This window comes from Cervus canadensis, chromosome 18, assembly GCF_019320065.1.
Source record: "Cervus canadensis isolate Bull #8, Minnesota chromosome 18, ASM1932006v1, whole genome shotgun sequence".
Classification (NCBI taxonomy): Eukaryota; Metazoa; Chordata; class Mammalia; order Artiodactyla; family Cervidae; genus Cervus; species Cervus canadensis.
In genome coordinates, this window is record NC_057403.1 from 27,755,397 (window position 1) to 27,767,818 (window position 12,422).

The 12,422-nt window shown below is 40.7% G+C and overlaps 1 protein-coding gene across 2 annotated transcripts in view; it reads left to right on the forward strand.

The window, feature by feature from the left end:
* Nucleotides 1–4,708: 4,708 nt before the first annotated feature.
* UBA2 (ubiquitin like modifier activating enzyme 2) overlaps nt 4,709–12,422 on the forward strand; it is a 30,954-nt gene continuing 23,240 nt past the window's right edge. Inside the window, exons 1-6 of one of the 2 annotated variants that reach the window (XM_043434879.1) lie at nt 4,709–4,933; nt 6,807–6,890; nt 7,902–7,972; nt 9,207–9,271; nt 10,675–10,775; nt 12,256–12,377. In XM_043434879.1, coding sequence (XP_043290814.1) covers nt 4,796–4,933; nt 6,807–6,890; nt 7,902–7,972; nt 9,207–9,271; nt 10,675–10,775; nt 12,256–12,377 — 581 coding nt within the window. In that variant the 5' untranslated portion in view covers nt 4,709–4,795. The remainder of the gene's footprint in view (nt 4,934–6,806; nt 6,891–7,901; nt 7,973–9,206; nt 9,272–10,674; nt 10,776–12,255; nt 12,378–12,422) is intronic. The other variant, XM_043434878.1, reaches the window with a different exon arrangement.

The following is a 12,422-nucleotide window of genomic DNA, read 5'->3' on the forward strand; positions in this document are numbered from 1 at the left end:
TTGTTTCTGTTTACTTTTTGGCACCTGTGGTGGATCTGGAGCCAGGATTTAGAACTTCCCGTTTATGGGCTGGTTAGCCCTTCAGGGTCAGTGGCCTGCGTCCACAGAGGCAGCTCAGAACGTGGCTCCTCTGTAGCCCGCAGGGCAGGTGATCTTATGGAAGACCCTGGTGGGTTCTAGGAGGGCGAGCAGCTGCAGTGTTGTTGTGAGCAGCAGGTAGCCACGTATTAGCCCTGCAGCCTCTGTATTTTGCTGTCCCTGGACGCTGACAGAGCGTACTGCTGGGACTGGTCCAGCTGCTTGAGGCTCCTGCCCTGTGGCGTGAGCTGTTGAGGCCTACCCCACTTTCCCACCCTCATCTACTCTCATCTCTTGCCCCTTTGTCTCTTCTGGACATTGTCCCTCCACCCAGCTGTCCACCACTCATCTCCCCTTTCTCTATTTAGATTTTATGTTATTGACTGTTTCCTTTCTGCTACCCCCGTGACAGCCACGTGAAAACACTCCCACCAGCTGTATACAGACCTGCCGTTTGTCTGTGTAGATGAGGAAACTGGGTATTAACACAGAGAATTTGGTTTGCTTATGTTAATAAACATCAACTCTGGTAAATAACACACTAGGCCCACATTATCGTGCGATGTGGTTCTCCTGGGCAGTCTGTGACTGGTGAGAACCCCCTGTGATGCTGCCTTGCCCTCCCTGCTTCCCAAGGTAACAGAGGTACCAGGGGAAAGTGGCTGGCTATGCAGAAGAAAGCAAGGATGTTGGTTATAGATATTTCAGGAACACTGGGTTTGTAGGGCTGAGGCTGAGTGTGGACCTGCAGAGAGAGGTTTTTTGTTCGTTTTTATTTATTTAGTTAGTTATGGCTGTGCTGGATGTTCACTGCTGCAAGGACTTTCTCTGGTTGCACCAAGCAGGGGCTACTCTGCAGTTGTGGTGCATGGGCTTCTCATTGCAATGGCTTCTCTTATTGCAGAGCACGGGCTCCAGGGCGCGTGCGGGCTTCAGTAGTCGCGTCTCCTGGGCTCTAGGGCACACGTTCAGTAGTTGTCGTGCATGGGTTTAGTTGCTCCACGGCAACTAAAATGTGGATCTTCCAGGATCAGGGATTGAATCCATGTCTCCTGCATTGGCAGGCGGGCTTTTTTTTTTTTTTTTTAACCACTGAGCCACCAGGGAAGCCCTGCAGAGAGAGGTTTTGATTCCTCCTCTCTGTCATGTTGGAGAAGCCATCACCAGTTCCCTTGTGGCACTTCTGTTGTGGGCAGATAATCCCTCAGACTTCAGACCACTCACTCCGACTAGAGCAGAAAACAGACTGCCCACATCAGGTACATCGGACTGCAGGTACATTCCTTTGGATTTATTTAAATGGCCAGAGAGTACCCTCCTTTGATGAGAGGATGGGGTATAATTACTGCTTTAAACTGCTGATACAGCCATTTTCAGATACGAGTTAGATGTCATGTTTCTTTTAGGTGGAGACAACTTGTGCTTCCAACCAAATGCGTTCTTGAATCTAGTTATACATGTTTGTATCAGATCGTATCTAAATAGAGTACAGATTGCAGAGGCATCCCCATCCTCCAGTAGAAATGTTTGCAACATAATTGTTAAGGAAGCAAGATGTGAGAAAACAAGTCCAGTGTGAACCCACTTAAGTGCTGTGTAGAAGATCTAGGTCTGAAAATAGAAATACCAGCAAGGCCTTGAGGAGTAGGATTAGGTGTGCAGTTTTACGGGCAGGAGAGAAGCAAAGGAAGGTGGCTCTACCTACAGTGTGTTTCGAGGGAGAAGGAAGGTGAGCATGCTGCGCAGGATGTCTGTTTAGGAGAGGCAGGCCAATGGTAGGGAAGGGACGTCAGCAGCCTACTATGCAGGCGTGTGCCCCCCGCCCATGGCTGGGTTCCCTGGCCCTTCCTTTACCTTGTGGTTCAGGACCACAGCCTGAGTGCTTCTCACAGACCAAGCTTGGTGGGTGCTTGGCGAACCAATCAACTGATGAAAAAGACCAGAGAAGTCAAAAGCAATTTTCTCCTGTTTTCCATTGTCAACCAACAAAACAAAGAAGAAAACAGTATATTTGGCATCATAAGAATTGCAATTTGGGGCTTCAGTCATGGTCCAGTGGTTAAGAATCTGCCTTGCAATACAAGGGACACCTGTTTGATCCCTGGACCAGGAAGATCCCACATGCTTCAGAGCAAGGAATCCCACGTGCCACAACTACTGAGCCCATGTTCTGCAACTCGTGAAGTCCACACATCCTAGAGCGCATGCCCTCCCACAAGAGAATCCACTGCAACGCGAAGCCCATGTACCACAACAAAGAGTAGCTCCTGCTCACCGCAACTAGAGAAAGCCCATGTGCAGCAATAAAGACCCAGTGCAGCCCCCAAAATTAAATAAATCAATAAGTCTTAAAGAAGTTACAGTTCAGAAGACACAGATTTGAGTATAATGGAAAGAGAGTTCCAGGGAAGAGAAAGAATCAGGGGCTTACGAAGACAAATGCCACCAGGCTGTACTCTGACACAAGAAAAGGAAATAGTTGTCCTTTAGGGATGATGGTCATGAGTTGTTTTAGGGCAAGGGTCTGATAAATAGATAGGCTGTCATGAGTCATATTTGGGTAAGGGTAATAAGCGTTGAGTTTCTGGCAGATGTTCTGAGTGCCTTCATTAGGACAGTGAGTGGTCGGAAGGTCAGACTTCACTGCGGTGCTGTGCTTGGTCACTCAGTGGTGTCCGATTCTCTGTGACCCCATGGACTGTAGCACGCCAGGCTCCTCTGTCCATGGGGTTCTCCAGGCAACAATACTGGAGTGGGTTGCCATTTGCTTCTCCAGGGGATCTTCCCAACCCAGGGATTGAACCCAAGTCTCCCGCATTGCAGGAGGATTCTTTACCGTCTGAGCCACCAGGGAAGCCCTTGGGGTCCAGAAGATTCAGACACTACGGACAGATAAGGGCGTCTTATGGAAGCCTTGCATAAATTACACTTTATTAGTGGCCTTCCAGCTCCATTTTAGAGAGCTCTCTTAGCAATAATGACTCTATTTGGATTTTCCTTTTACACCATCTTTTCCTTTTTTCTTCTAATAATTTTTTCCAATTTAAAAGTTCACATTTTTGAGGGGCATGAGCATCTGGGAAATACAGTAAAGTTTAGAGAAGAAATAAAAATTGTCCACAATTCCAGCATACATAAATACAAAATAATTCCAGCATAAATAAATACAAAAATACTAGCCACGGTTATTTTCTTGCCATTTGAGAGAGCTTTTTAACAAAATTTAATCACATACATGGTTTTGTATCTTTTTCATTTAACATTATGTTGTGTTTACCCCATCAGTATTCTCCTAGGATATACTTTGTAATTGAAACTGAGCCTCCCCCCTTCTGAAACCAAGTTCCCTTACTGAGTTTATGATAAATCTCTCTCTCCACAACTTTACTCCCTTTCTTACCTCCTCTGATCTCAGTCTGATGCTAACTGAACACTAATCAACCAGAGTCAGATGACTAAAATTGTTGTTGTTGATAACCTCATTAATATAGTAAACTTGTTATTATAGATGTCATTGTTAAGGTACAAACTCAGGTTGTTTCTCCAGAGGAAGGTGAGTTAACAGATCCCTGAGCCATGGACCATGTGGCCAGAGAATTGTAAACCAGAGACATATCCCAACTCCCCAAACTATTTAAAAATGTCACAAGATGATGATTAATCCCTCTTTGTTCTTCCCCTCAAAAAAATCCCCTAACTCAAAGACCAAGTTGAAGGGACCTGAGGCTTGCCTCCCACTTCCTTGCTTGACGCCCTGCAATAAGTCTACTTCGCTACAAATTCCCACTGTCAGAGTTTGGCTTTTTTCGCTTGGGGCACAAGAGGCCTTTACTCCATTACACATAATGCTGCAAAGTATTTTTCCAAAAAAGGAAAGTATGCATCCAGCTCTTTATGTAATACAGCAGCTTCCCACTATATCACACCTGGTGGTGTGCATATGTCCATACTACTTTCTCAATTCATCCCACCCTCCCCTTCACCTGCTGAGTCCACAAGTCCTTTCTGTACATCAGCCTCTCTATTCCAATTTAATTATTTTTTAACCAGTGATAACTGCCATTGGATAAATTCCTAGAATTGGAATGAATGAATCAAAAGCTATGCACAATTTTAGGGGTTTTGAAATCAAATTGCCACAAAACTCTCTAGAAAGCTTTGCCTTAGTATACCTGCAGTGTGTGGAGTACCTAACAAAAGTGTTACACTGTTTTTGCCGTTCAATGGGTGAAAAGCGCTTGAAAACTATTCTGCATGTTTCTTTGATGAAATTTCAACATTGATCATATTGCCCATTGTCTTCGTGAGTGCTCCGTCACATCCATTGCCTGTATTTTTTATTTGTGTGACATTCATTTTCTTGTTAATTTGTAAGAGCTCTTTACATAGAGGGACATCAGTTTTCTAACCTGTTAGAAGTTTGGGTTGGGAGTTCCAAATCCCAGGCCGAAGACTATCCTTAGGCTACTTAAGCCGAAGACCGGAACCGTGCGCGTCGCGGAGAAACACTACCACCTGAGGTGTGAAGTCCTTCGCTCACAGTCCAGCCCAGTCCGGAGCCGAGGGACTGGCCACACCCTCGGGCTCCGCCCACTCGGCGCCGATAGGCGGCCGAAGTGCGCAGGAGCGGAAGCTGGGCCGCCCCTCCCCCACCTGCTTCCGGCCGCGGCTCACTTCTCCCGCCTCCGCCTCCGCCGCGGCTCGTGGTCGTCCCGCCATGGCACTGTCGCGGGGGCTGCCCCGGGAGCTGGCTGAGGCCGTGGCCGGGGGCCGGGTCCTGGTGGTGGGGGCGGGCGGCATCGGCTGCGAGCTCCTCAAAAACCTCGTGCTCACTGGCTTCTCCCACATCGACCTGGTGAGGGCGCGCGGGCTGAATGGCGGGCCGTGGAGCCGGGGCTGGGGGGCTTGGGGCCCGGAGGTTGGGACCGGAGCTGAGAGCACGGGGGCAGACTCAGAGGCCCCGGGGTCGTGGCTGTCCACGGTGAGGGAGCTCTTCCACAGCGACGGGGCGGGCCTTGCCGCACGCCGGGCCCGCTCCGCACGCTGAGGCTGAGGGCCCGGGTCTTCCGGGCGTCCTGCGGCGGGCCTCCCCCCCCTCCCCCTCGCCAATTTGTGGCGGCTCTGGAGTGTGGAGGAGCCCTCGTGCTTTCGCTTCAGAGGAGTACCCCAGTTTGAACGGGAGGCAGGAGATGGTTGTTTCGAGTCCCTTGGGGATGTTGCGAGTGTTCAATGCAAAGTCCCTCTTAACTCAATATCCAGAGCAGAGTCTGGCGCGGTAATAATCAGGACCTACTGAGCGCTTGTCCCGAGCCCGACTCTGTCCTGAGCTTTTTACTCGCCTTAATGTATTTAATCTTCACTGCTATCATAGGCTTTGTAAACGCTGTTTTCATCCCATTTTATTTTTAACAAATAAGAGGAAAAGTGAGATGCAGTGACGTTTGGTAACTTACTTTGGGTCGCCAGGCAACTGGTAGGACTTCTTTGGGGCTTACGCTCCTCTCTTCTGGGTACAGACAATCTGCGTGACAGTCATTTTTATCACCATAGATTATTTCGTTAAAGGTATTGGTTAGGATTTTAACTTTTGCATTGGTGTGCAGTGGTGGGAATCTACTGCAATTTTGAGTCAGGTTATTTCTGTTATGTAAACTTAAGAGGTTTGGAGTTGTAACCTACAATTTGGTTGTGAGTTAATAGCGTTTTAAGGTGTAGTGAAAACATGGAATTAGAGATGACCGACTGAACTAATAAATGAGTGATTGGAGGGAAAAGCATTTATGCATTTTCCTTTGGTTTTTATAGGGTTTGTCTTTCCATTCAGTTCTGTATCACAAATCCCAAATATGAATGTGGCATAGCTGGTAATTACTGATACTCCTTTAAAAGGTTCATTTTGTAATAGACAATGAGTTGGGGCACCTGAGAAATAAATGTTGATCTTTTTTTATTTGGTTTAATTTTCGTAGTAATTTAGAAAGCACGAATAAAAAATGTTATGTGAGTATATGTACTGGTAATTTCCACAAATTATAGCCAAAATCATGGATGTTATACAGAACATTTGATTACCCTTCATATTAATTTATTGAAATGGAATGAAAGTGGTTTTCGTTATAATTATTTCTTCTTCCCTTGTATTTAACGTTTAAACAGCAATTAGGTAAGACTTAAAACGTGAGACACTTAACTTTGTGTAGAAGGTTCCCTCCACAAGCCTCAGGTAATAATTGTAAATAAAATTGTGGATGGGTAAGGACTTTTGAATTAAAGAACGTGGTAAAAATTCAATAAATCTGTTAAGTATCATTTAAGAAAAAGAACAAGGAACAGTTAATTATATTGGATTTGAAAGAGTAGTTGATGAGATTGACAGAGAAGTGATGGAAGTTGAAAGGAAAAAAAGAAAAAAATTTTTAATGCATTTTCAACGTAACTCTGTGCCATCTAAGGAATTTCTATATTTGCCAGGATGATTAATCAAGTAAACGAAGAAAAGGATCAGTTTTTTTGCGGGAGGGAGGACGTTATCTTTGAAATTAAACCTTGTTTTTTTTTTTTATTATGTATTAAATTATTTTATCAATTTAACACTTTGGTATTAAGAGCCTTTTCTCCACTAATGTAGCAAATACCAAAAGTTTTGGGTTATGGATGCAGAGAATAGTGATATTTATTGCTCAAACATACCAGGAAATTGGTGATTTATCTGGTTTATGTATTTGTAGATTGATCTGGATACTATTGATGTCAGCAACCTCAACAGGCAGTTTTTGTTTCAAAAGAAACATGTTGGAAGATCAAAGGCCCAGGTAATTGTAGTTCTCATATCGTTTCTATTTATCTGTTCATTATTATTTCTGCCCTTGGGGGATCTTCTATTTATAGCATTAGATTAATTTGGTGTTTCTAGTAGTAGGGAGAATATGGGGGAAGCCATCTCTTTTTCAGCTGAGGGATTAGGAAGAATAGAAAGATCTGTCTAGTAAAGGATTGAAGGCTGTGCTCTCCTTTTTTTGTATGCAGAGAAGATAGGTGCTTTTCCTGACCGTGTAAGTGGTATCCCCTTCTTGCTTAAATATCGGAATGTTTACTTAGGGTGAGCCTTGTGTTCTACATTCCCCAGAGGTTGGCTTCTCCTGTATTTTGGGCAGGTGAAGCTAACAACTTAGGCCATTGTTCACTTTAGAAGAAGACAGCATGCCCTGCGGTTCTTGCCATCCTGACCTTTCTTTAGATCCTTGAATGTTCCATCTTTATTCAAGGTTTTGAAATACTTTTTGCTTTTGCTTTTTCTCTCAGCCTTTTGGGTGAACTTTCACTCTTTTCCCCTTTTCATTTTTCACATTTTCTCTAGGAGTTCTTTCCTAAATCTCTAAATCAGATCTTCCTTTCGTTACAACCTCTGCTTTTTCTGTGTATCATTTATCATACTTTGTAGTTTCATTTATCTAGATGGTTATTTGATATATGTCAGTTTTATTCACCGAGTGCCTTATACAAATTCTGATATATGGAAGATACTTAGTAAATAATCATTGAATGGATGAATGATAGTTGGTTAAAGCGTTTGATACTTTTGCTGAAGCTGGCCATTCATGTACAAGTGTGTATGAGAGAAGGCAGCTGTCCTGTTGTTTATAAATAGGTGTATATAGCTTAATCTTGTGGAAATTTTCCTGTTATATTTTTGTATTTTATTTTTAATATAAATATTATGTAAGGTGAAGTAGCAGTTGTCTTCCATAAATAGATTTTGTATATAATTAGAATTGTTATAGTAATTTAGTACATTAGTAATTTAGTGTTGTTTGTTTTTCCAGGTTGCCAAAGAGAGTGTACTGCAGTTTTACCCGAAAGCTAATATCATAGCCTACCATGACAGCATCATGAAGTATGCTCTGATTATTATGCCGCAAAATTGCATTTGCTCTGAATTTTTAATTAAACCTTCAAAAGTATATTTTTATTAGCTAAATATATGAACTCAAAGTCATTCTGCTTTCTAAAAAAATGTTTTTCTAGAATAATGAAAATGCAGTAGGTTATGCCCACATAAGTGTCATTCTTTTAGCAGTATATTTGTATATACATACATATATATATATTCATACACACACACACACATAATGGTTTGAATGATTTAGATAAGAGGTGAGATACTTTAATACTTTCTATAAATCATAAGGTATGAAAACTTAAAAGGAACTTATACTCCTGTTTTAAATAGATAATTCTTTGAAAAATCATTACATGTGATGATTCAGACTTTTCTAAATATATTACTCACTCTGGTCGACTTCAGCTACAGCTTTTCTTAGTTTAAAAGGTTCCTTCCCCAAATAATTTGTTTATTAGGGCTGTGAGTTCTATAATATAACATTGGGGATTGTGATGGGGCAGTAATTCTGATGGTACATAAGTATTCTCTGATCTCAGTAGAGATAGAGTAAATATATAATTTTGGAGGTGTTGGGGCAAAGGAACCCTGTGTCTAAAATATCCTTTATCTGTAGTTGTCCAGCTAACAAGTATAAATGGCATTAAAAACAATGAGTTCTTGTTTGAAGCCTGGAATTAAAGAAAGTCTTATGCTTTCTCAGGGAATTTTTGTCTCCAGGTTCCTTTTAATTCTCTGGATGTTTGCTCTACAAGCTTGCTGATAGCCCTACAACCTTTTTACCCTGTGTTGCTTTCCCAGTGCTGCTAAAAGCAGGGACCCTAGGGGCCTGAACCCTGCTAATCCTGACCATGTGAGGTGAAGCCACAGGCCAGGCAGATCCTGGGAATGTATTCTTTGTATGTTCCCAGGCACTTGCTGCCCCAAGAAGGCCTGGTGGGACTCGTAAGTCATGCCAGTTTGAGTTTTCTGCTCAGTGCCCAAGGTAACTGGCCAAAAAGGGTGTGTAGTTATTCACAGGGATTAAGGGGAAATAATTTCTTTTAAATCTGTTGATGGTATTTGGGAATAGTCAGACCTATATATATGGTAGAGACCCGTAATACCAGTTATTTTTGCACTGTTATTAGTTTAATATGCTTTTTTAGTACCCTGTTTTATTCTGTAAAGCTCATGTATAAGGCCAGTTGTTTTGGTGACTTTTTTTTGTTATTGTTTTACTTTGTAGCCCTGACTATAATGTGGAATTTTTTCGACAATTTATATTGGTTATGAATGCTTTAGATAACAGAGGTGAGATTATTTTAATAATTTTAAGTACTTCCTTTCTTCCATAACAAGGTTGTTTATTCAATTAGTGTTAATTAAAATATTTCCTTATAAGTTAGATCTTAAAAGAGCTAAAGGGAAGTAAGATCAGGTTTAAAGATTGCCATTTGATTGTAATTTTAACTGGAACTACTGTGAAATAGGGGAAGCTAAAATCATTAGGATGACTGCATATGTTTTGTGCATGTTTATTTGTTTCATATTATCCCAGCACTTAAACACAGTGACTTCCTTTGTTTATGTGGAGATCTAAGAAATATCAGGGCCCAGATTTCACCTAAGGCCAATTAAATTAGACTCTGTAAGTGGAACCTAATGATCATATTTTTTTCATAGTTCCCCAGATAATCTGAAGGGTATTTAGGGCTAAAAACCACTGTTTTGAGAGTAAGGCAACAGGATGCCAAAGTTAGCGTAAAAGTCATGGCTCTTAAATTAAGTTTTGGTATACCTGGCGCTGTGAGATACCAGACTGGATCCTGTTGCATGTACACAGTTTAGACCATTTAAACTTGTAAAAGTTGGTGATATTTCATATATCAAATACTGTATAGCCAGTTATTGTTAACAGATCTGTGTGTCTGAAATGTGGCATGAAAATACTTAGTCCTTTTCTGTAATTCCTTCCACATGTAACAGTACATCTATCAAGTGAGTTTGTAACAATTTCAGGTCAGAAATATCAAAAGAAAAGACATACAAAGTAGCATAAGAAAGAGGCAGGATAACTCTTTTAACCAGACTCATCTTTTTTCTCCAATCTTGTTTTCTGCCCCCCCCCCCCCGCCCCCAATCTTAAACTGCCTTAATAGTTTCAAGTTGATATTCCATATTCTCCATTCACTTCCGTGTATTGTCTGATAATTTTAGTAGAATAGGAGCAAGTTAAGGGCTTGGAAAACATTGAAACAATGTTTTAGCCAAGTTGGTTTTTTTTCCCCCCCCCACTTATTTTTATTAGTCGGAGGCTAATTACTTTACAATATTGTGGTTTTTGCCATACATTGACATGAATCAGCCATGGATTTACATGTGTTCCCCATCCCGATCCCCCCTCCCTAGCCAAGTTTAATAGAAGGTAGCCAGAGCAGTAGAAGAGGAAGATGGCACTTTGGAATTAAAGAGTAGTATATAGGGGTGCTTCTCATATAGTAGATTTGTAATACGAATTTCTTATGTTAGAAATTTTATTGTTGCATGTCTCTTAAATGTCTATAATAGTTGTATTATGCTGGTCATAGCTGTAAGAGAATTGTACATGAAATAACAATAGGAAATGGTTTGGGTCAATTTCATTCTGATTACAGGTAACTACATAATTTTTTTTTTTCCCTATGAACTCCTGTTAACTAGTATTTTTCTTCCAGCTGCCCGCAACCATGTTAATAGAATGTGTCTAGCAGCTGATGTCCCTCTTATTGAGAGTGGAACTGCTGGTTATCTTGGGCAAGTAACCACTATCAAAAAGGTAAAGAACATCTTTTTGTTTGTTTTTGCTTCCCACATATTTATTTGGGACCTTAAGGAGGGAAGAAGTAAACATTGGCTATGTATTACATAGGTTTGTCAGCCTCCAGAATGTAAGGATTTTCTTTGTGCTCCTCTAAAACTTAGGATGCTATGAAGGTATGAAAGAGAGTACAGGCAAAGATATCATGTGTTAAAATCCTTGCATGTATTAAAATGTAGCTTATGTATTAAAATCCTTAGGTTGGCAAGCATAATAAGAGATTACATGACATGTATGCTAAACCAGCTTCTACAAAGTTAGTTTTGGCTAGAGTCCAGATTTATAGTCTGGAGTACTTTGAAAAAAATTTTTGGTCTCTTTGTGAAGTATTTCAAGTATTTAGATAAAGCTAAAGAGTAAGAACAAGTACCTGTATGTTCATAACTTAGTTTTCTATAATCTCAGTATTGTTATTCATTTTCTGCTCAAATCTTTTTTTCTCTTAATTCTTTTAAGAAATTAAATACATTGGAAGAATCATTTGCAGGTTTTGAAACTAAAAGTAATTATATACTCTACTTGAAATTTGATATTTTTGTCTGATCCTTGGCAGTTTATCCATACCAAAAATTGTGGCTCTGCTTCAGTTGTTTTTAGTGTTTAGTATTACTCTTTGGGAGCTTAATTCATATCATTCTACAAAGACTTGTAAATATTAATTTATGAGGGATGACTGCTTGCTATATGGCTGGCCCCAAGAAAGCATGCTGGAAGGACACCAGAAATGGCATTATGGAGAAAACCCTGGATCTGCTGCAATTTTTATTAAAACAGTATTTGCAGGTTTGGGGTCTTTAACCATTATTAGAAAGACATTGCTCATTACCATGATCCACTACTGAGACACCAGTGTGTGTTAAGACTGAGATAGAGAATTGCTAGAATGAAGAACATTCATTTGAAGTTTTGAAAAATTATCACAGGTGTTGTAGACTTCAGAGATTCCTTCCAGTGTACATTTAGACATAACCCTTTAGCAGTGAAGTGGAGAGTATTTGGTTTAGCAATACCTAAGGTTTTTTCCATGTATCTAGTTAGCTCTAGAAATTAAATGCTTTAAATTCACTTAATCTTTAGGAGCTTATAAGGTAAAACTATAAATAATATTTAAGTAATAGAGTTTCACAACTTTGGAAGATCATTGGTTGGAAAGCTGTTATTTGTCTTTCCAGTAGTTTCTCTATTCACTATGATCAAGGTATGCTTGTGTGTTCTCCTCACTGGGCCAGGAATCAAGAGTCCTGGCTTCACCTTTGCTGTGACTGGTAGATTCAGTTAGGTTTTATGTTAGAGTTTCTTATCTGTAAAGTAAGGATTTTGGGAGTCACTAATATTTTAAAATTTTCTTGATAGTTGGAATGTAAATGAAAGAATGAATTACAATATTGAGAAACCATAGTCATGTGTTAAATGTTTTTCTCACATCTTTACTTTGCAGGGTGTGACCGAGTGTTACGAATGTCATCCCAAACCAACCCAGAGAACTTTTCCTGGCTGTACAATTCGTAACACACCTTCAGAACCTATTCATTGCATTGTCTGGGCGAAGTATTTGTTCAAGTAAGAGTATATATATATATTTTTCTGGGCATATTTTTAGTACTG